Source organism: Oncorhynchus gorbuscha, linkage group LG22 (genome assembly GCF_021184085.1).
Source record: "Oncorhynchus gorbuscha isolate QuinsamMale2020 ecotype Even-year linkage group LG22, OgorEven_v1.0, whole genome shotgun sequence".
NCBI lineage: Eukaryota > Metazoa > Chordata > Actinopteri > Salmoniformes > Salmonidae > Oncorhynchus > Oncorhynchus gorbuscha.
Window position 1 is genome coordinate 39,457,623 of NC_060194.1, and position 22,991 is coordinate 39,480,613.

The window sequence follows — 22,991 nt, forward strand, 5'->3', positions numbered from 1 at the left end:
TGTGTGTGTGTGTGTGTGTGTGTGTGTGTGTGTGTGTGTGTGTGTGTGTGTGTGTGTGTGTGTGTGTGTGTGTGTGTGTGTGTGTGTGTGTGTGTGTGTGCGTGTGCGTGCGTGTGTGTGTGTGTGTTATTCCATGAACAGCAGCAGTGATTTACTAGACAAATTAAGGCCCAAAGCAAAGTAATAATATTAAGGAAATCAACATCTATTTCTGTACAAACCTGTTTTGATTATCCAATGATCCTCGGAGGTCTTCTACTGAAGATTCTAGTTCACTGCATGTTCTGCTTCACACACTTGTTGGTGTTGATTACAGTGTGCAGTCCAGGTAGACCCCTGGGTACTGGAGCATACCACAGCCCACGCCCCAGGACACCACCCCTAACAGCATGGTACGACCCACCAGAGGCCAACCTGAGTCCCCCTACAGAAAAGAGAGACTGGCCCTGTGTGAATACTTTAATGCGATGTACATGTCTTTTCTCTCTTGTCTAGTTTCTAATCTGCAGGTCATTAGCTAAGTGGAAGCAAGATTTCCTATCTTATCTCAATCAGTACATCCTTCTCAGGGACTGGGCCATTGATTTAGTGGCGATCCATGATTCAAACTGAGTTTCCCAGTGTGTGAGTGGCCTGTACCTTGATCAACTGGTTTTATACGACGTGGGTCTGCAGATTTGGCCCTCCCGAATCTTTTGACCCCTCACCAACGATCCCTCACTGCCCAGGTCCACCGTCATCCTCTGACCCCTCACTGCCCAGGTCCACCGTCATCCTCTGACCCCTCACTGCCCAGATCCACCGTCATCCTCTGACCCCTCACTGCCCAGGTCCACCGTCATCCTCTGACCCCTCACTGCCCAGGTCCACCGTCATCCTCTGACCCCTCACTGCCCAGGTCCACCGTCATCCTCTGACCCCTCACTGCCCAGGTCCACCGCCATCCTCTGACCCCTCACTGTCCAGGTCCACCTTCATTCTCTGACCCCTCACCAACGAGCCCTCACTGCCCAGGTCCACCGTCATCCTCTGACCTCTCACCAACGATCCCTCACTGCCCAGGTCCACCGTCATCCTCTGATCCCTCACTGCCCAGGTCCACCGTCATCCTGGAGGGTCTTTGGGTTTGGAGAAAAGCATACCAGACTGTAGAGGGACTTGGAAAGTTAAGCTTGAACCAGTAACCTCCTGTGCCATAAATCCCAGTCCTCTTGGCAGGGACCATTCGATGCTATACATACAGACTCACGGTACATAGCAGTGTGCAGCAGAGAGGACCCAACGCAGACGAAACAGGGCTCCACCACACGGGGAGGTTTTCACACGGAACAAGCTGACTGCAATTACTCGCTTACATTTTTCGTATGTTTTTATTTAACCTTTATATAACTAGGCAAGTCAGTTAAGAACAAATTCTTCTTTACAATGACGGCCTAACCCGGACGATGCTGGGCCAATGGTGCGCCGCCCTATGGGACTCCCAATCACGGCCGGATGTGACACAGCCTGGTTAAAGAAGCCTTGTCAGAGCTGTGATGTGGTTTAGGGTTAGGGTTAGGGTTAGGATTAAAGAAGCCTTGTCAGAGCTGTGATGTGGTTTACGTCTATACTTCAAGTTTACACCGTATAGCCTCCAGCCTAATGTCAGTGTGAGGTGTATGTTCAGAAAGCAGCCTAATGTCAGTGTCAGGTGTATGTTCAGAAAGCAGCCTAATGTCAGTGTCAGGTGTATGTTCAGAAAGCAGCCTAATGTCAGGTGTATGTTCAGAAAGCAGCCTAATGTCAGTGTGAGGTGTATGTTCAGAAAGCAGCCTAATGTCAGTGTGAGGTGTATGTTCAGAAAGCAGCCTAATGTCAGTGTCAGGTGTATGTTCAGAAAGCAGCCTAATGTCAGGTGTATGTTCAGAAAGCAGCCTAATGTCAGTGTCAGGTGTATGTTCAGAAAGCAGCCTAATGTCAGTGTGAGGTGTATGTTCAGAAAGCAGCCTAATGTCAGTGTGAGGTGTATGTTCAGAAAGCAGCTTAATGTCAGTGTGAGGTGTATGTTCAGAAAGCAGCCTAATGTCAGGTGTATGTTCAGAAAGCAGCCTAATGTCAGTGTGAGGTGTATGTTCAGAAAGCAGCTTAATGTCAGTGTGAGGTGTATGTTCAGAAAGCAGCCTAATGTCAGTGTCAGGTGTATGTTCAGAAAGCAGCCTAATGTCAGTGTGAGGTGTATGTTCAGAAAGCAGCCTAATGTCAGTGTCAGGTGTATGTTCAGAAAGCAGCCTAATGTCAGTGTCAGGTGTATGTTCAGAAAGCAGCCTAATGTCAGGTGTATGTTCAGAAAGCAGCCTAATGTCAGTGTCAGGTGTATGTTCAGAAAGCAGCCTAATGTCAGTGTCAGGTGTATGTTCAGAAAGCAGCCTAATGTCAGTGTGAGGTGTATGTTCAGAAAGCAGCCTAATGTCAGTGTGAGGTGTATGTTCAGAAAGCAGCTTAATGTCAGTGTGAGGTGTATGTTCAGAAAGCAGCCTAATGTCAGGTGTATGTTCAGAAAGCAGCCTAATGTCAGTGTGAGGTGTATGTTCAGAAAGCAGCTTAATGTCAGTGTGAGGTGTATGTTCAGAAAGCAGCCTAATGTCAGTGTCAGGTGTATGTTCAGAAAGCAGCCTAATGTCAGTGTGAGGTGTATGTTCAGAAAGCAGCCTAATGTCAGTGTCAGGTGTATGTTCAGAAAGCAGCCTAATGTCAGTGTCAGGTGTATGTTCAGAAAGCAGCCTAATGTCAGGTGTATGTTCAGAAAGCAGCCTAATGTCAGTGTCAGGTGTATGTTCAGAAAGCAGCCTAATGTCAGTGTGAGGTGTATGTTCAGAAAGCAGCCTAATGTCAGTGTCAGGTGTATGTTCAGAAAGCAGCCTAATGTCAGTGTCAGGTGTATGTTCAGAAAGCAGCCTAATGTCAGTGTGAGGTGTATGTTCAGAAAGCAGCTTAATGTCAGTGTGAGGTGTATGTTCAGAAAGCAGCCTAATGTCAGTGTGAGGTGTATGTTCAGAAAGCAGCCTAATGTCAGTGTCAGGTGTATGTTCAGAAAGCAGCCTAATGTCAGGTGTATGTTCAGAAAGCAGCCTAATGTCAGTGTCAGGTGTATGTTCAGAAAGCAGCCTAATGTCAGTGTGAGGTGTATGTTCAGAAAGCAGCCTAATGTCAGTGTGAGGTGTATGTTCAGAAAGCAGCTTAATGTCAGTGTGAGGTGTATGTTCAGAAAGCAGCCTAATGTCAGGTGTATGTTCAGAAAGCAGCCTAATGTCAGTGTGAGGTGTATGTTCAGAAAGCAGCTTAATGTCAGTGTGAGGTGTATGTTCAGAAAGCAGCCTAATGTCAGTGTGAGGTGTATGTTCAGAAAGCAGCCTAATGTCAGTGTCAGGTGTATGTTCAGAAAGCAGCCTAATGTCAGTGTCAAGTGTATGTTCAGAAAGCAGCCTAATGTCAGTGTGAGGTGTATGTTCAGAAAGCAGCCTAATGTCAGTGCGAGGTGTATGTTCAGAAAGCAGCATAATGTCAGTGTCAGGTGTATGTTCAGAAAGCAGCCTAATGTCAGGTGTATGTTCAGAAAGCAGCCTAATGTCAGTGTGAGGTGTATGTTCAGAAAGCAGCCTAATGTCAGTGTCAGGTGTATGTTCAGAAAGCAGCCTAATGTCAGGTGTATGTTCAGAAAGCAGCCTAATGTCAGTGTCAGGTGTATGTTCAGAAAGCAGCCTAATGTCAGTGTGAGGTGTATGTTCAGAAAGCAGCCTAATGTCAGTGTCAGGTGTATGTTCAGAAAGCAGCCTAATGTCAGGTGTATGTTCAGAAAGCAGCCTAATGTCAGTGTCAGGTGTATGTTCAGAAAGCAGCCTAATGTCAGTGTCAGGTGTATGTTCAGAAAGCAGCCTAATGTCAGTGTGAGGTGTATGTTCAGAAAGCAGCCTAATGTCAGTGTCAGGTGTATGTTCAGAAAGCAGCCTAATGTCAGGTGTATGTTCAGAAAGCAGCCTAATGTCAGTGTCAGGTGTATGTTCAGAAAGCAGCCTAATGTCAGTGTCAGGTGTATGTTCAGAAAGCAGCCTAATGTCAGGTGTATGTTCAGAAAGCAGCCTAATGTCAGTGTCAGGTGTATGTTCAGAAAGCAGCCTAATGTCAGTGTCAGGTGTATGTTCAGAAAGCAGCCTAATGTCAGTGTCAGGTGTATGTTCAGAAAGCAGCCTAATGTCAGTGTGAGGTGTATGTTCAGAAAGCAGCCTAATGGCAGTGTGAGGTGTATGTTCAGAAAGCCACAGCCTACATGAGTTTGATTAGTAATAATGGGTTGTGCCGTGCATGATGGAGCCCTTATGTAGACTACAGGTTTGGAATGAGAGAGAATACAGATTCCTGCTGGGCCTGTAATGAAAACACTTAACCTGGATAGCAATAGCACAGTTTTTCTCTTAAGCTTTTCTAGGTAGGCAGGCTTCCTGTGTTGATTAAGACACCTTGGAGTTGGTGTGGGATATGGCTTAGAAAATGTATGTCAATCTAAGGATGAGAAATGCGTTGTATTCCGAATGATCCCATTATCCCAACTGTTACACCGAGAATATGTAACGGCTGCTAGCTGTCTAATGTAACGATACCAAACATAACATAATACTAATTTTTGTGTCTTGGATTTACGTTTACTATGTTACGTCTAGTCTATGATGACAGCTTGTCGACAGCGCACTTGCTGCTCTGTTCCATCCTGGCATTCCAGAGTGGTGGCATGGAGGACAGCACGCTCGCGCAGGTTTCCAGGAACGGACACACACAAGGCGGCACTTCTGAATGTAGCTAACATTGGATTTGTTGTGTTTGTTCCTTATTTACATTTTTCTCATTTTCTTTGATTAGTCTATTACTTTTTTACTTGAACCAAATCGCCATGGCTTGGCCGTGCATAAGCAGAGTGTGCTGTCTGGCTCGGTTTTGGAACCAGTTTGATAAATCCGATCTTTCATTGCCACTGACCATCCAGAATTACTCAGACATCGCCGACCAAGAGGTGCGATCCGTCACCAGGCAGGTACCGACGGACCGGGTTCTGACGCACAACTATTCTAGTCCGGACCACCGCGGATCCCCCCAAACACCGGGAGATGCCCCGGGCACCCAGAGATCATTGAGAGGCCGGAGGGAAGCAAACTTCAAACCCCGGGAGGACTACCACCGACCCGGGGTGCCGTTCTCGAGTGTCACCCAGTACAAGCAGGATTACAAACCCTGGCCTATTCCGAAGAAGGAGAATTTCCCCTGGATTAGCAATTGTGGAAAAGGGGGAACCGTTGGTTCGGATAGCCCAGTAAACAGTTACCCCAATGCGAGCCAGACGAAAGGGGAGACGGGGGAGAGAGAGGAGCTGGGCATGAGGTGGGGGGAGCAGGGGACCGGAACAGCTCAAAGCTCTTACAGGTAGGATCCTTCACTCTGACGCTGTCCATTCAGACCCATTCTGTTTCTTTCATTTCAGCACCTGGAGCTGTCCACTCTCTCATAAACCATCGATAACTGCGCTCTAACCTAACGATTTCATTAGTATGCTTCAAATTATTGTTTTCTGAAATTCGTTAAATAATTGCTATTCGTGTACAGTGGGCTATTGGCACAAATGTAATCTGCAGTGTGTATAATTATGCAATACCTTTTGAACGGAAATTGCCACCAGGCTAGGTCTTGCAGTTCAGCAGTTCAGTGTGTGCGTGTGCGTGCGTGTGTGTGTGTGTGTGCATTCATGCGAAATACATGAGATGCATTAAGTGTCATGCTACAGAAATAACCAATAGTTTTAATCTGAACAGTAGGCAGCTACTAAAATAGAAACACAGCAAAACGCTTCCAATTATTAATAAACTCCCACACATTTGATATCCCCTTGATTAGAGTGCATGATTAGAGACCAAATGAAAGCGTTTCTGCAGTTTGATAATCCTCAACATCCAATGGTGTTTCTTTATGATGACAGCATGCCCTGCCCCATTCTCATTTCCCAGAAGCACTGAGCTGAAATCTCATGCGTCATTACCAGAACCCACCCAGGCCCCTGTATTGCTCTGCTCGAATCCCAATGGACATCATTACCCTTAATCGATGATGAGCCTGATTAGCTTGTTTATGCTTTGGTTAGTCTGATTCACACAACAATACGGAATTGGCACAATGTTCTATGTAAAATAGGAGACAGTATAGAGAGCATAAAGCCAATGGACAAAACTTTTGCAGTGTTTGTAAAAATAAGAATTATTTTTAGACCATGGGAACGCTCCCTTACACTTCCCTCTCCTCCTTGTAGACAGGAGTACCGGCCTTGGACGGGGGCAAGACCGGCCAAGACCACTAGGAAACAACACCCCCCTGCCCCGTACGCCAGCCCCCGGTCGGGGGTCTCCCACCTCCCCAATGAGACCAGCTACCAGGCCGCCTACAGTGGAGCCGGGGAGGCTTTCAGACACACAGAGCTTCACCAGAGGGACCATAATACCAGCACCTCCACCGCTGGGCTGCCAACCACCACCTCCATCTCCACTGTCCCCAAGGCCCCTGTAACCCTACTCCAGCTTTCCTCCACCACAACCACCCCTAACATCAGCACCAGCCTCCAGCAGAGCAGCCTGCCAGAGAGACCCAACCTCAGTATAGGAACCATGGGAGAGGTGAGACAGAGGACAGAGTTTCACAGTGTTCAGGGCATAAATCCATCTTTTTCCAATGTTATTCAAAATGGTCTGAATCCTTGAGATGAGCAAAGTCTTAGTGGCAGCATCTCGTTCTAATAGAAGTCATTGTACACATCTGTGATGATGCCCTGTGCTTTAGGTAGTACTATTTCAAAGGTGAAAGACAGAATAGACCCTGTAGTGACACAAAGACACTGTGTGGGGAACATAGGGTAAGGGTATGATTAGGGACATAGCCATTGTTCCAGCCTGGTCTCAGGTGTTCCCCGTGGTGCTGATGTAACAGAATAATTTTACGTCCATCCCCTCGCCCATACCCGGGCGCACCCTCTGCACACATCGACAACAGTCACCCTCGAAGCATCGTTACCCATCGATCCACAAAAGCCGCGGCCCTTGCAGAGCAAGGGGAACTACTACTTCAAGGTCTCAGAGCAAGTGACGTAACCGATTGAAACGCTATTTAGCGCGCACCGCTAACTAAGCTAGCCGTTTCACATCCGTTACACTGAGGCATCTCTAAGAGGTGATACTGTGATCCTGTTCTGTCCTAAAGCTGCTCAATGTGTCCCAGCTGTTTCAGATTATAACACAAACTGCCAGGCCTATGACATTGACCTGGTTAGAGAGAAGCAGGCATTACATACAGAGAAAAGATAGTCAATAATATTTGGACAATTAGGATTTGGAGACTCAAATCACAGAGGTTTTGTGTCAGAGTGGGTTCAGGTGGAGAGAGAGAGAGAGGCGAGGTGATAGAGAGAGGCGAGGTGAGAGAGAGAGGAGGGGTGAGAGAGAGGTGATGTGAGAGAGAGAGGAGGGGTGAGAGAGAGAGGCGAGGTAAGAGAGAGAGGAGGGGTGAGAGAGAGGAGGGGTGAAAGAGAGAGGAGGTGTGAGAGAGAGAGAGAGAGAGAGAGAGAGAGAGAGAGAGAGAGAGAGAGAGAGAGAGAGAGAGAGAGAGAGAGAGAGAGGAGGGGTGAGAGAGAGAGAGGGAGAGAAAGAGAGAGGAGGGGCGAGGTGAGAGAGAGAGGGAGGCGAGGTGAGAGAGAGGAGGGGCGAGGTGAGAGAGAGAGGGAGGCGAGGTGAGAGAGAGAGAGGGGAGGTGAGAGAGAGAGAGGCGAGATGAGAGAGAGAGAGGCGAAGTGAGAGAGGCGAGGTGAGAGAGAGAGAGGCGAGATGAGAGAGAGAGAGGCGAAGTGAGAGAGGCGAGGTGAGAGAGAGACGTGAGGTGAGAGAGGAGGGGTGAGAGAGAGAGAGAAGTACTGTATATCTTTCCTGTTTTGATCCCAGCCCGCCCCCTGTTCTCTCCCTGGGGTAGTTCAAGGCAGACGTTGTGTGACAGGGAGTGGAACTCTTTAGCGAATCTCCTGGGGTTTAATACCATCCCACCTACCCCGCTTCTCTGTGCCATCTGCCAGCGGTGAGTGGGAGAGAACGGGCTGAGCAGACTCGGCTTTCTGCTTTCACTCACTGTCATCTATGCCAGAGAGATTGGCATAGATTAAAGAAAGAAGACACTGCTTGCTAGGAATTTTTCAGTTTTAAATTTAATAGTAAGTTGAAACACATAAAAAAGTGAAACTTTGAAAGCAAGCACTGTGGAGGAAAGTCTGTTTTTGAACCTTGTTTTATAAATATTCCAGCGTACCTGAGTGTTAGTGCTGTAGGTGTGCTGGTACATCTCTTTTCAGGAGCAGAGAGAAAGAAAATAAGAGGGAAGAAGATTCTTTCCGGTCAGTTCAAACTTTCTTTGGATGTTCTTTGGGAAGATAACATTTTCTAAAAGCAAAAACATGCTCCACTATAGCTTCCCCAAAAAGCCACGATTAAACGTATTCAACTTTTTGTCTAGTCACATGGGAGAACATGTTTTAGCCTCCAAATCAGATATAGAAGGCCAGTGCATAGCCGGTCTAAGCCAAATGTTGTAGAATGCCAGTACGGCAGTGTTTGACAGGCCACAGGGTTTAATAATATGAGACATGTCATCTGTAGGTCATAGTCTATTAATTACCATGGCCCAGAAATCAGTGTGAGATGTGTGGGTTCAGCATGAGATGGGTGTATGTGTGTGTTCAGCGTGAATGCGTGTGTTCAGTGTGAGATGTGTGTATGTGTGTGGTCAGGGTGCATGCAGGGAAATGTACAACTCTACAGATGTCTGATATGTAAGATCTGTTTCCAAAACAAATTGGGTGCAAAGGATTTAACTCCTGAAAAGTAGACATTAGATACAAACTACAGGCTATCCGCTATGGTCATCATATTGAACCCTCTCTCTGTACAGCCCCTCACCCATCAACCAAGCCCTCACCCATCAACCAAGCCCTCACCCATCAACCAAGCCCCATCAACCAAGCCCTCACCCATCAACCAAGCCCTCACCCATCAACCAAGCCCTTACTCATCAACCAAGCCCTCACCCATCAACCAAACCCTCACCCATCAACCAAGCCCAATCAACCAAGCCCTCACCCATCAACCAAGCCCTCACCCATCAACCAAGCCTTCACCCATCAACCAAGCCTTCACCCATCAACCAAGCCTTCACCCATCAACCAAGCCCTCACCCATCAACCAAGCCCTCACCCATCAACCAAGCCCTTACTCATCAACCAAGCCCCATCAACCAAGCCTCATCAACCAAGCCCTCACCCATCAACCAAGCCCTTACTCATCAACCAAGCCCCATCAACCAAGCCCCATCAACCAAGCCTCATCAACCAAGCCCTCACACATCAACCAAGCCTCATCAACCAAGCCCTCACCCATCAACCAAGCCTCAGTGTACCGCCAGCTCTACCTACTGACAACAACCTAGTGCTCTATTGTTTTTATCCTTCTCTGAGCAATCTGCCAACACAAAGCAAAACCCAGGGGATCGATATTAAACAATACAGTCCAAGCCTCCACACACTGCCAAGTCATTTTTGACCCCCCCACCACTGAGCTCTCTGACCAAGCCCCCACACATCCACTTGATCCGTTTTCATAGCATTCACCCATCCATCACGGATATTAATACTGAAGTCCCTGTTATGCTTTTGAATAGAGGGAGAGGGAGATATACACTACGTTCAAACGTTTGGGGTCCTTGTTTTTGAAAGAAAAGCATATTTTTTGTCCGTTGAAATAACATCAAATTGATCAGAAATACAGAGTAGACATTGTTAATGTTGTAAATAACTATTGTAGCTGGAAACGGCTGATTTTTGTTAATGGAATATCTACATAGGCGTAGAGGCCCATTCATTATAAGCAACCATCACTCCTGTGTTCCAATGGCACGTTGTGTTAGCTAATCCAAGTTTATCATTTTAAAAAGCTAATAGATCATTAGAAAACCCTTTTGCAATTATGTTAGTACAGCTGAAAACTGTTGTTCTGATTAAAGAAGCAATAAAACTGGCCTTCTTTAGACTAGTTGTGTCATGTTTTGTCATTGATTATCATGTCTTGTCCCTGTGCTTCCCCTTCTATTCGTTTCCCTCTGCTGGTCTTATTAGGTTCTTTCCCTCTTTCTATCCCTCTCTCTCCCCCTCCCTCTCTCACTCTCTCGCTCTCTCTTCTCTCTATCGTTCCGTTCCTGCTCCCAGCTGTTCCTATTCCCCTAATCAATCATTTAGTCTTCCCACACCTGTTCCCGATCCTTTTCCCTGATTAGAGTCCCTATTTCTCTCCTTGTTTTCCGTTCCTGCCCTGTCGGATCCTTGTTTATAATTCACCGTGCTGTGTCTATGTATTGCCCTGTCGTGTCGTGTTTCCCTCAGATGCTGCGTGGTGAGCAGGTGTCTGAGTCTGCTAGGTTCAAGTGCCTTCCCGAGGCAACCTGCAGTTCTTGATCAAGTCTCCAGTCTGTTCTCGTCTTTACGAGTAGTATTATGCCTTTTGTTTTGTAAAGTATCTTTACTGGATTAAAAACTCTGTTTTCGCCAAGTCGCTTTTGGGTCCTCATTCACCTGCATAACAGAAGGATCCGACCAAGGAATGGACCCAGCGACTACAGATGCTCGTAACACTGCCGTCGAGATCCAAGGAGCCATGCTCGGCAGACACGAGCAGGAATTGTCTGCTGCTCGCCATGCCGTGGAGAACCTGGCCGCTCAGGTTTCCGACCTCTCTGGACAGTTCCAGAGTCTTCGTCTCGTGCCACCTGTCACTTCCTGGCCTGCCGAGCCTCCGGAACCTAGGGTTAATAACCCACCTTGCTACTCCGGGCAGCCCACGGAGTGCCGCTCCTTTCTCACCCAGTGTGATATTGTGTTCTCTCTCCAACCCAACACATACTCTAGCGAGAGAGCTCGCGTCAACGGTGTTTCCCTGCTCCGCATCGCAACCATCTCCCTCCTCTGGCTCAGAGACTGAGCCCATGCAGCTGGGAGGTATTCGCATCTCGACCAAGGAGAGGGAACGGAGGATCACCAACCGCCTGTGCCTCTATTGCGGATTTGATGGACATTTTGTCAATTCATGTCCAGTAAAAGGCCAGAGCTCATCAGTAAGCGGAGGGCTACTGGTGAGCGCTACTACTCAGGTCTCTTCATCTAGATCCTGTACTACTATGTCGGTCCATCTACGCTGGACCGGTTCGGGTGCTACATGCAGTGCCTTGATTGACTCTGGGGCTGAGGGTTGTTTCATGGACGAAGCATGGGCTCGGAAACATGACATTCCTTTCAGACAGTTAGACAAGCCTACGCCCATGTTTGCCTTAGATGGTAGTCATCTTCCCAGTATCAGATTTGAGACACTACCTTTAACTCTCACAGTATCTGGTAACCACAGTGAGACTTTCTTTTTGATTTTTCGTTCACCTTTTACACCTGTTGTTTTGGGTCATCCCTGGCTAGTATGTCATAATCCTTCTATTAATTGGTCTAGTAATTCTATCCTATCCTGGAACGTTTCTTGTCATGTGAAGTGTTTAATGTCTGCCATCCCTCCCATTTCTTCTGTCCCCACTTCTCAGGAGGAACCTGGCGATTTGACAGGAGTGCCGGAGGAATATCATGATCTGCGCACGGTCTTCAGTCGGTCCCGAGCCAACTCCCTTCCTCCTCACCGGTCGTATGATTGTAGTATTGATCTCCTTCCGGGGACCACTCCTCCTCGGGGTAGACTATACTCTCTGTCGGCTCCCGAACGTAAGGCTCTCAAGGATTATTTATCTGTGTCTCTTGACGCCGGTACCATAGTGCCTTCTTCCTCTCCGGCCGGGGCGGGGTTCTTTTTGTTAAGAAGAAGGACGGTACTCTGCGCCCCTGCGTGGATTATCGAGGGCTGAATGACATAACGGTTAAGAATCGTTATCCGCTTCCCCTTATGTCATCAGCCTTCGAGATTCTGCAGGGAGCCAGGTGCTTTACTAAGTTGGACCTTCGTAACGCTTACCATCTCGTGCGCATCAGAGAGGGGGACGAGTGGAAAACGGCGTTTAACACTCCGTTAGGGCATTTTGAGTACCGGGTTCTGCCGTTTGGTCTCGCCAATGCGCCAGCTGTTTTTCAGGCATTAGTTAATGATGTTCTGAGAGACATGCTGAACATCTTTGTTTTTGTCTATCTTGACGATATCCTGATTTTTTCACCGTCACTCGAGATTCATGTTCAGCACGTTCGACGTGTTCTACAGCGCCTTTAGAGAATTGTCTCTACGTAAAGGCTGAGAAGTGCTCTTTTCATGTCTCCTCCGTTACTTTTCTCGGTTCCGTTATTTCCGCTGAAGGCATTCAGATGGATTCCGCTAAGGTCCAAGCTGTCAGTGATTGGCCCGTTCCAAGGTCACTTGTCGAGTTGCAGCGCTTTTTAGGTTTCGCTAATTTCTATCGGCGTTTCATTCGTAATTTCGGTCAAGTTGCTGCCCCTCTCACAGCTCTTACTTCTGTCAAGACGTGTTTTAAGTGGTCCGGTTCCGCCCAGGGAGCTTTTGATCTTCTAAAAGAACGTTTTACGTCCGCTCCTATCCTCGTTACTCCTGACGTCACTAGACAATTCATTGTCGAGGTTGACGCTTCAGAGGTAGGCGTGGGAGCCATTCTATCCCAGCGCTTCCAGTCTGACGATAAGGTTCATCCTTGCGCTTATTTTTCTCATCGCCTGTCGCCATCTGAGCGCAACTATGATGTGGGTAACCGTGAACTGCTCGCCATCCGCTTAGCCCTAGGCGAATGGCGACAGTGGTTGGAGGGGGCGACCGTTCCTTTTGTCGTTTGGACAGACCATAAGAACCTTGAGTACATCCGTTCTGCCAAACGACTTAATGCCCGTCAAGCTCGTTGGGCGTTGTTTTTCGCTCGTTTCGAGTTTGTGATTTCTTACCGTCCGGGTAGCAAAAACACCAAGCCTGATGCCTTATCCCGTCTGTTTAGTTCTTCTGTGGCTTCTACTGATCCCGAGGGGATTCTTCCTTATGGGCGTGTTGTCGGGTTAACAGTCTGGGGAATTGAAAGACAGGTTAAGCAAGCACTCACGCACACTGCGTCGCCGCGCGCTTGTCCTAGTAACCTCCTTTTCGTTCCTGTTTCCACTCGTCTGGCTGTTCTTCAGTGGGCTCACTCTGCCAAGTTAGCTGGTCATCCCGGTGTTCGAGGCACTCTTGCGTCTATTCGCCAGCGCTTTTGGTGGCCGACTCAGGAGCGTGACACGCGCCGTTTCGTGGCTGCTTGTTCGGACTGCGCGCAGACTAAGTCGGGTAACTCTCCTCCTGCCGGTCGTCTCAGACCGCTCCCCATTCCTTCTCGACCATGGTCTCACATCGCCCTAGACTTCATTACCGGTCTGCCTTTGTCTGCGGGGAAGACTGTGATTCTTACGGTTGTCGATAGGTTCTCTAAGGCGGCACATTTCATTCCCCTCGCTAAACTTCCTTCCGCTAAGGAGACGGCACAAATCATCATCGAGAATGTGTTCAGAATTCATGGCCTCCCGTTAGACGCCGTTTCAGACAGAGGCCCGCAATTCACGTCACAGTTTTGGAGGGAGTTCTGTCGTTTGATTGGTGCGTCCGTCAGTCTCTCTTCCGGGTTTCATCCCCAGTCTAACGGTCAAGCAGAGAGGGCCAATCAGACGATTGGTCGCATACTACGCAGCCTTTCTTTCAGAAACCCTGCGTCTTGGGCAGAACAGCTCCCCTGGGCAGAATACGCTCACAACTCGCTTCCTTCGTCTGCTACCGGGTTATCTCCGTTTCAGAGTAGTCTGGGTTACCAGCCTCCTCTGTTCTCATCCCAGCTTGCCGAGTCCAGCGTTCCCTCCGCTCAAGCGTTTGTCCAACGTTGTGAGCGCACCTGGAGGAGGGTGAGGTCTGCACTTTGCCGTTACAGGGCACAGACTGTGAGAGCCGCCAATAAACGCAGGATTAAGAGTCCAAGGTATTGTTGCGGCCAGAGAGTGTGGCTTTCCACTCGCAACCTTCCTCTTACGACAGCTTCTCGTAAGTTGACTCATTGGTCCGTTCCGTGTCTCCCAGGTCGTCAATCCTGTCGCTGTGCGACTGCTTCTTCCGCGACATCTTCGTCGCGTCCATCCTGTCTTCCATGTCTCCTGTGTCAAGCCCTTTCTTCGCACCCCCGTTCGTCTTCCCTCCCCCCCTCCCGTCCTTGTCGAGAGCGCACCTATTTACAAGGTACGTAAGATCATGGACATGCGTTCTCGGGGACGGGGTCACCAATACTTAGTGGATTGGGAGGGTTACGGTCCTGAGGAGAGGAGTTGGGTTCCGTCTCGGGACGTGCTGGACCGTTCGCTTATTGATGATTTCCTCCGTTGCCGCCAGGGTTCCTCCTCGAGTGCGCCAGGAGGCGCTCGGTGAGTGGGGGGGTACTGTCATGTTTTGTCATTGATTATCATGTCTTGTCCCTGTGCTTCCCCTTCTATTCGTTTCCCTCTGCTGGTCTTATTAGGTTCTTTCCCTCTTTCTATCCCTCTCTCTCCCCTCCCTCTCTCACTCTCTCGCTCTCTCTTCTCTCTATCGTTCCGTTCCTGCTCCCAGCTGTTCCTATTCCCCTAATCAATCATTTAGTCTTCCCACACCTGTTCCCGATCCTTTTCCCTGATTAGAGTCCCTATTTCTCTCCTTGTTTTCCGTTCCTGCCCTGTCGGATCCTTGTTTATAATTCACCGTGCTGTGTCTATGTATTGCCCTGTCGTGTCGTGTTTCCCTCAGATGCTGCGTGGTGAGCAGGTGTCTGAGTCTGCTAGGTTCAAGTGCCTTCCCGAGGCAACCTGCAGTTCTTGATCAAGTCTCCAGTCTGTTCTCGTCTTTACGAGTAGTATTATGCCTTTTGTTTTGTAAAGTATCTTTACTGGATTAAAAACTCTGTTTTCGCCAAGTCGCTTTTGGGTCCTCATTCACCTGCATAACAAGTTGTGTATCTGGAGCATCATTATTTGTGGATTTGATTACAGGCTCAAAATGGCCAGAAACAAAGAACTTTCTTCTGAAACTCGTCAGTCTATTCTTGTTCTGAGAAATAAAGGCTATTCCATACGAGAAATTGCCAAGAAACCGAAGATCTCGTACAACGCTGTGTACTACTCCCTTCACAGAACAGTGTAAACTGGCCCTAACCAGAATAGAAAGAGGAGTGGGTGGCTCCGGTGCACAACTGAGCAAGAGGACAAGTACTTTAGATTGTCTTGTTTGAGAAACAGACTTGTCACAAGTCCTCAACTGGCAGCTTCATTAAATAGTACCCGCAAAACACCCGTCTCAACGTCAACAGTGAAGAGGCGACTCCAGGATGCTGGCCTTCTAGGCAGAGTTGCAAAGAAAAATCCACATCTCAGACTGGCCAATAAAAATAAAATATTAAGATGGGCAAAAGAACACAGACACTGGACAGAGGAAGATTGGAAAAAAAGTGTTATGGACAGACGAATCTAAGTTTGAGTTGTTCGGATCATTAATTAAAAGATTTAAAATGAAAAGATGCTGGAGGAGTGAACCATCTGTCAAGCCTGGTGGAGGCAATGTGATGGTCTGGTGGAGGCAATGTGATGGTCTGGGGGAGGCAATGTGATGGTCTGGGGGTTCTTTGGTGGTAGTAAAGTGGGAGATTTGTACAGTGTAAAAGGGATCTTGAAGAACAAAGGCTGTCACTCCATTTTGCAGCTCCATGCCATACCCTGTGGACGGTGCCTAATTGGAGCCAATTTCCTCCTACAACAGGACAATGACCCAAAGCACAGCTCCAAACTATGCAATAACTATTTAGGGAAGAAGCAGTCAGCTAGTATTCTGTCTATAATGGAGTGGCCAGCACAGTCACCGGATCTCAACCCTATTGAGTTGTTGTGGGAGCAGCTTGACCGTATGGTACGTAAGAAGTGCCCATCAAGCCAATCCAACTTGTGGGAGGTGCTTCAGGAAGCATGGGGTTGAAATCTCTTCAGATAACCTCAACCAATTTACAACAAGAATGTCAAAGGTCTGCAAGGATGTAATTGCTGCAAATGGAGGATTCTTTGATGAAAGCAAAGTTTTAAGGACACAATTGTTATTTAAATAAAAAATCATTATTTTTAACCTTGTCAACATCTTGACTATATTTCCTATTAATTTTGCAACTCATGGGGGCGGCAGGTAGGCTAGTGTTAAGAGCATTGGACCAGTAACCGAAAGGTTGCTGTATCGAATCCCGAGCTGACAAGGTAAAAATCTGTTGTTCTGCCCCTGAACAAGGCAGTTAACCCACTGTTCCCTGGTTGGCCATCATTGTAAATACGAATTTGTTCTTAACTGACTTGCCTAGTTAAATTTAAAAAATGAATGTATGTTTTCCTGGAAAACTAGGACATTTCTAAGTGACCCCAAACTTTTGAACTGTAGTATATATAACACCTACTCATTGAAGGGTTTTTCTTTATTTTTACTATTTTCTACATTGTAGAATAATAGTGAAGACAAACTATGAAATAACACATATGGAATCATGTAGTAACCAAACAAGTGTTAAACAAATCAAAATATATTTTATATTTGAGATTCTTCTTGACATTCTCAGCTTCACGAGGAATGATTTTTCCAATGGTCTTGAAGGAGTTCCCACATATGCTGCGCACTTGTTTGGTGCTTTTCCTTCGCTCAGCGGTCCAACTCATCCCAAACCATCTCAATTGCGATGAGGTGGGGTGATTGTGGAAGCCAGGTCATCTGATGCGGCACTACATCACTCTACTTCTTGGACAAATAGCCCTTACACTGCTTGGAGGTGTGTCGGGTCATTGTCCTGTTGAAAAACAACTGATAGTCCCACTAAGCACAAATCAGATGGGATGGCGTATTGCTGTAGAATGCTGTGGTAGCCATGCTGGTTAAGTGTGCCTTGAATTCTAATTAAATTACTGATAGAGTCACCAGGAAAGCACCATCACACCTCCTCTTCCATGCTTCATGGTGGGAACCACACATGCGGAGATCATCTGTTCACCTACTCGGCGTTTCACAAAGACACGGCGGTTGAAACCAAAAATCTCAAATTGATTCACGCAGTCTTCTCTGAACAGTTGATGTTGAGATGTGTCTGTTACTTGAACTCTGTGAAGAATTTATTTGGGCTGCAATCTGAGGCTGGTAACTCTAATGAACTTATCCTCTGCAGCTGAGGTAACTCTAATGAACTTATCCTCTGCAGCTGAGGTAACTCTAATGAACTTATCCTCTGCAGCTGAGGTAACTCTAATGAACTTATCCTCTGCAGCTGAGGTAACTCTAATGAACTTATCCTCTGCAGCTGAGGTAACTCTGTGGCGGTCCTCATGAGAGCCAGTGTCATCATAGCGCTTGGTGGTTTGTGCGAATGCACTTGAAGAAACTTTAAAAGTTCTTGAAATGTTCTGCATTGACTGACCTTCATGTCTTAATGTCTTAAAGTAATGATAGACTGTCGTTTCTCTTTGCTTATTTGAGCTGTTGTTGCCATAATATGGACTTGGTCTTTTACCAAATAGGGCTATCTTCTGTATACTACCTCTACCTTGTCACAACACAACTGATTGGTTCAAACACATTAAGAAGGGAAACCATTTTTTTAAGAAGGCATACCGGTTAATTGAAATGCATTCCAGGTGACTACCTCATGAAGCTGGTTGAGAGAATACCAAGAGTATGCAAAGCTGCCATCAAGGCAAAAGGTGGCTACTTTGAAGAATCTAAAATATTTGTTTAACACGTTTTTGTTTACTACATGATTCCATGTGTTATTTCATAGTTTTGATGACTTCACTAATATTATACAATGTTGAAATTAGTACAAGTAGAGAAAAACCCTTGAATGAGGTGTGTCCAAACCCTTGAATGAGTAGGTGTGTCCAAACCCTTGAATGAGTAGGTGTGTCCAAACCCTTGAATGAGTAGGTGTGTCCAAACCCTTGAATGAGTAGGTGTGTCCAAACCCTTGAATGAGTAGGTGTGTCCAAACCCTTGAATGAGTAGGTGTGTCCAAACCCTTGAATGAGTAGGTGTGTCCAAACCCTTGAATGAGTAGGTGTGTCCAAACCTTTGAATGAGTAGGTGTGTCCAAACCCTTGAATGAGTAGGTGTGTCCAAACTTTTGACCGGTACTGTATTACATTTACATTTAAGTCATTTAGCAGACGCTCTTATCCAGAGCGACTTACAAATTGGTGCATTCACCTTATTTTAAATGAGCAATACCCATACAGCTAAGAAAAGATGCCTAGCAGTCTACAAGCCATTTAGTTCTGAAACACATGCAAGCTTTCAGAGTCCTCCCTCTCTGGTAAACATTTAGGCATACCATTCTGTAGTTCCATTAATGCGTCTACTGACAGTGTTTTCTCCAAACAGACATTTTAAGAACCTTCCAGAAATGTTTTTCAGCACCACTGGAGGACATGGCTTCAGCTTTTCAATGTGATATAAAAAGAGAGTTTTTGTATAAAACCAGATGTACAGGGCAGGAATGGGGATGTGGTTTACAATGGGTTAAAGTGCATAACAAGAGGATAAAACAAAGCATTATGCTAATCACACTCCTTTGCACCCCTTTGCTCTCTCAACCACTCTCCTTTCACCCTCCCTCTCTCGATTCCCTCTGTTTATTGGCTCTCTCATGCCTCCTTCCCTCTCACTGTTCCGTTAAATGTGAACTTCTCCCTTTTCTCACAATGCGTCTGACTACAGGCACGGTCCTGAGCCGAACCCTCAGGGTTCTATCAAGGGAGGGAGGGAGGGAGGGAGGGAGGGAGGGAGGGAGGGAGGGAGGGAGGGAGGGAGGGAGGGAGGGAGGGAGGGAGGGAGGGAGGGAGGGATAAAAAGAGAGCAAGAGAGAGAGAAATAATGGATTATTTGCCATTTTGTTAAAGTGTGATGCGATGCAGTGGGTTGCAGACTTTTCAGTGTGAATGTAATTTAGGAGAGGCAGACATGGCTGCTGTACCGAGTCGAATACAATGTGTGTTGGAGAAGGGAGGGAGGGGGTGGACACTCCCACAGAGACATATAAACACACAGGCAAACAGACTCTGAAGCACGCACACAAAAATATATATTTTTGAAGCCACAGTTTGATAGATTTCATGTACAGACCAGACACAGCCTCTCATCCATAAAATTACATACATTACATACATTACATTACATACATACAATTACAATACATTACATTTTCTTTATTGGCCCAAGAGACTGTTGCTGAGACTACAGACCTACAACTCAGAAAAGTATGCTTTGATCTCAATACAAACTCTGCCAAGTACACCTTCCATTGTATCACTATGAGTCAACTGCATTGGAAAAGGCAGATTCATATCTAGAACATCCCACTGGGCACAGATGTCAATTCAATGTCTATTGCACTTTAGTTCAATGTAATTTCATTGAAGGATGAGGAAACACCAGTGCATTCCCAGTGGGATGTTATTTGATGGATGCAGCATGCAAACTTCCTTTCAGGGTCGAGTGAAATTCCATTAATGTAGGCCAAATAGGTTCCGGCTGGATGTTATTTCAGAATGTCTGGCATCAGCAGCATTTTGCAGTGATGAATTCTGTCTACTAGTTCAGTGATGAATTCTGTCTACTAGTTCAGTGGTGAATTCTGTCTACTAGTTCACTGGTGAATTCTGTCTACTAGTTCACTGGTGAATTCTGTCTACTAGTTCAGTGGTGAATTCTGTCTACTAGTTCAGTGGTGAATTCTATCTACTAGTTCAGTGGTGAATTCTGTCTACTAGTTCACTGGTGAATTCTGTCTACTAGTTCAGTGGTGAATTCTGTCTACTAGTTCACTGGTGAATTCTGTCTACTAGTTCACTGGTGAATTCTGTCTACTAGTTCAGTGGTGAATTCTGTCTACTAGTTCAGTGGTGAATTCTATCTACTAGTTCAGTGGTGAATTCTGTCTACTAGTTCAGTGATTTAATTCTGTCTACTAGTTCACTGACAGCAGTGGTGAATTCTGTCTACTAGTCCACTGGTGAATTCTGTCTACTAGTTCAGTGATGAATTCTGTCTACTAGTTCAGTGGTGAATTCTGTCTACTAGTTCAGTGGTGAATTCTGTCTACTAGTTCAGTGGTTATTTCTGTCTACTAGTTCACTGACAGCAGTGATGAATTCTGTCTACTAGTTCAGTGGTGAATTCTGTCTACTAGTTCAGTGATTAATTCTGTCTACTAGTTCAGTGGTGAATTCTGTCTACTAGTTCAGTGACAGCAGTGATTAATTCTGTCTACTAGTTCAGTGACAGCAGTGATTAATTATGTCTACTAGTTCAGTGACAGCAGTGATTAATTCTGTCTACTAGTTCAGTGACAGCAGTGATTAATTCTGTCTACTAGTTCAGTGATGAATTCTGTCTACTAGTTCAGTGATGAATTCTGTCTACTAGTTCAGTGACAGCAGTGATTAATTCTGTCTACTAGTTCAGTGACAGCAGTGATTAATTCTGTCTACTAGTTCAGTGACAGCAGTGATTAATTCTGTCTACTAGTTCAGTGACAGCAGTGATTAATTCTGTCTACTAGTTCAGTGATGAATTCTGTCTACTAGTTCAGTGACACAGTGATTAATTCTGTCTACTAGTTCAGTGACAGCAGTGATGAATTCTGTCTACTAGTTCAGTGATTAATTCTGTCTACTAGTTCAGTGGTGAATTCTGTCTACTAGTTCAGTGATTAATTCTGTCTACTAGTTCAGTGGTGAATTCTGTCTACTAGTTCAGTGATTAATTCTGTCTACTAGTTCACTGGTGAATTCTGTCTACTAGTTCAGTGGTGAATTCTGTCTACTAGTTCAGTGGTGAATTCTATCTACTAGTTCAGTGGTGAATTCTGTCTACTAGTTCAGTGATGAATTCTGTCTACTAGTTCACTGACAGCAGTGATGAATTCTGTCTACTAGTTCAGTGATGAATTCTGTCTACTAGTTCAGTGATGAATTCTGTCTACTAGTTCAGTGATGAATTCTGTCTACTAGTTCAGTGATTAATTCTGTCTACTAGTTCAGTGATTAATTCTGTCTACTAGTTCAGTGACAGCAGTGATGAATTCTGTCTACTAGTTCAGTGATGAATTATGTCTACTAGTTCAGTGACAGCAGATCTGATGCACTACGACAGCACAACCAAACAAGTCACCTCTCATATACTGTAGGTTATCTCCTATTTGAACAGCACAAGACCTGTATTGACTGTGGTTATCTTTCAGTAATCCATGTCATGTTTGTGTTATTGCAGGAGCAGTTGGTGAGGACCAAGCTCTCTCCCAACCCCTCTGCAGTGTTTCAAAGCAGATCTAGGATCTTCAACATATGACAGACTTTCCAAACTATTCTACTGGTTACCGGGAGACCAAAGAACCAATGAGGGGAATGTTCTCTGTCCATTCCACACTACAACAAAATCTATGCAGGGAATGTGCAGCTTAATGTAACCAGAAAGGAAAACCCTGTACAGCTTAACAGTGTAGTGAATGACAAACCAGATGTCACAAAATAATTTTACAATCCTGTTCTATTGCTATGAAAATCGTATATATGCATGTAACACGCGAGTTTGAAGTCAAGCTTCTTTTGCAGTATTAGACACTCCAAGACAACATGGCTGCTTTGTAATGTGTGTTTGTGTGTACTGTATGTACATGTGTGTGTACCTGTTGAGATGGAATTAGACAGTATTAGACACTCCAAGACAACATGGCTGCTTTGTAATGTGTGTTTGTGTGTACTGTATGTATATGTATGTGTACCTGTTGAGATGGAATGATTTGTGTTTGATGCTTTTCTGTATATACTGTTGGATCTATTGAAATGACAAGGAGATGACTTTTTGTGAAATGTATGCTCAAACTGCACTTAGTCCAGAAAGTAAGGTGTTCCTTCGATCTCTGCAAGTATTTTATGAACAGAAACAAAAACATATATTCATACATTTTTATTCAATTAGGTAACTATTTTGAGAAAGTAATTGTGCCTGTGTTTGCATTCATTTTGTAAATCTGTTTAAGAAACAAAAAACTGTTAAATATTAAATGATGTACAGTATATTACAATAAAAGAATATCAGGTTCTTAACACCATCAGGTTGTTTACTCCATCAGGTTCTTTACTCCATCAGGTTCTTTACTCCATCAGGTTGTTTACTCCATCGGGTTCTTAACACCATCAGGTTCTTTACTCCATCAGGTTGTTTACTCCATCGGGTTCTTAACTCCATCAGGTTCTTTACTCCATCAGGTTCTTTACTCCATCAGGTTCTTAACACCATCAGGTTCTTTACTCCATCAGGTTCTTTACTCCACCAGGTTCTTTACTCCATCAGGTTATTTACTCCATCGGGTTCTTTACTCCATCAGGTTATTTACTCCATCGGGTTCTTTACTCCATCGGGTTATTTACTCCATCAGGTTCTTTACTCCATCAGGTTCTTAACACCATCAGGTTCTTTACTCCATCGGGTTCTTTACTCCATCAGGTTCTTTACTCCATCAGGTTATTAACACCATCAGGTTCTTTACTCCATCGGGTTCTTTACTCCATCAGGTTCTTTACTCCATCAGGTTGTTTACACCTTCAGGTTGTTTACTCCATCGGGTTCTTAAATCCACCGGGTTCTTAATGCCATCAGGTTCTTTACTCCATCAGGTTATTATCTCCATCAGGTTATTTAATCCATCAGGTTCTTTATTAAATCAGGTTCTTTACTCCATCAGGTTCTTAACGCCATCAGGTTCTTATCTCCATCAGGTTCTTTACTCCATCAGGTTATTATCTCCATCAGGTTATTTAATCCATCAGGTTCTTTATTAAATCAGGTTCTTTA

At 45.6% G+C, this 22,991-nt stretch overlaps 1 protein-coding gene across 1 annotated transcript; it reads left to right on the plus strand.

The window, feature by feature from the left end:
* The first annotated feature begins 4,762 nt into the window (after window positions 1-4,762).
* map6d1 (MAP6 domain containing 1) lies at window positions 4,763-22,196 on the plus strand. The gene is made up of 3 exons (XM_046322516.1): window positions 4,763-5,448; window positions 6,326-6,686; window positions 21,408-22,196. Exons 1-3 carry the CDS (start codon window positions 4,922-4,924, stop codon window positions 21,483-21,485), a joined length of 966 nt encoding a protein of 321 aa, XP_046178472.1. The 5' UTR covers window positions 4,763-4,921; the 3' UTR covers window positions 21,486-22,196.
* The last annotated feature ends 795 nt before the right edge of the window (window positions 22,197-22,991 follow it).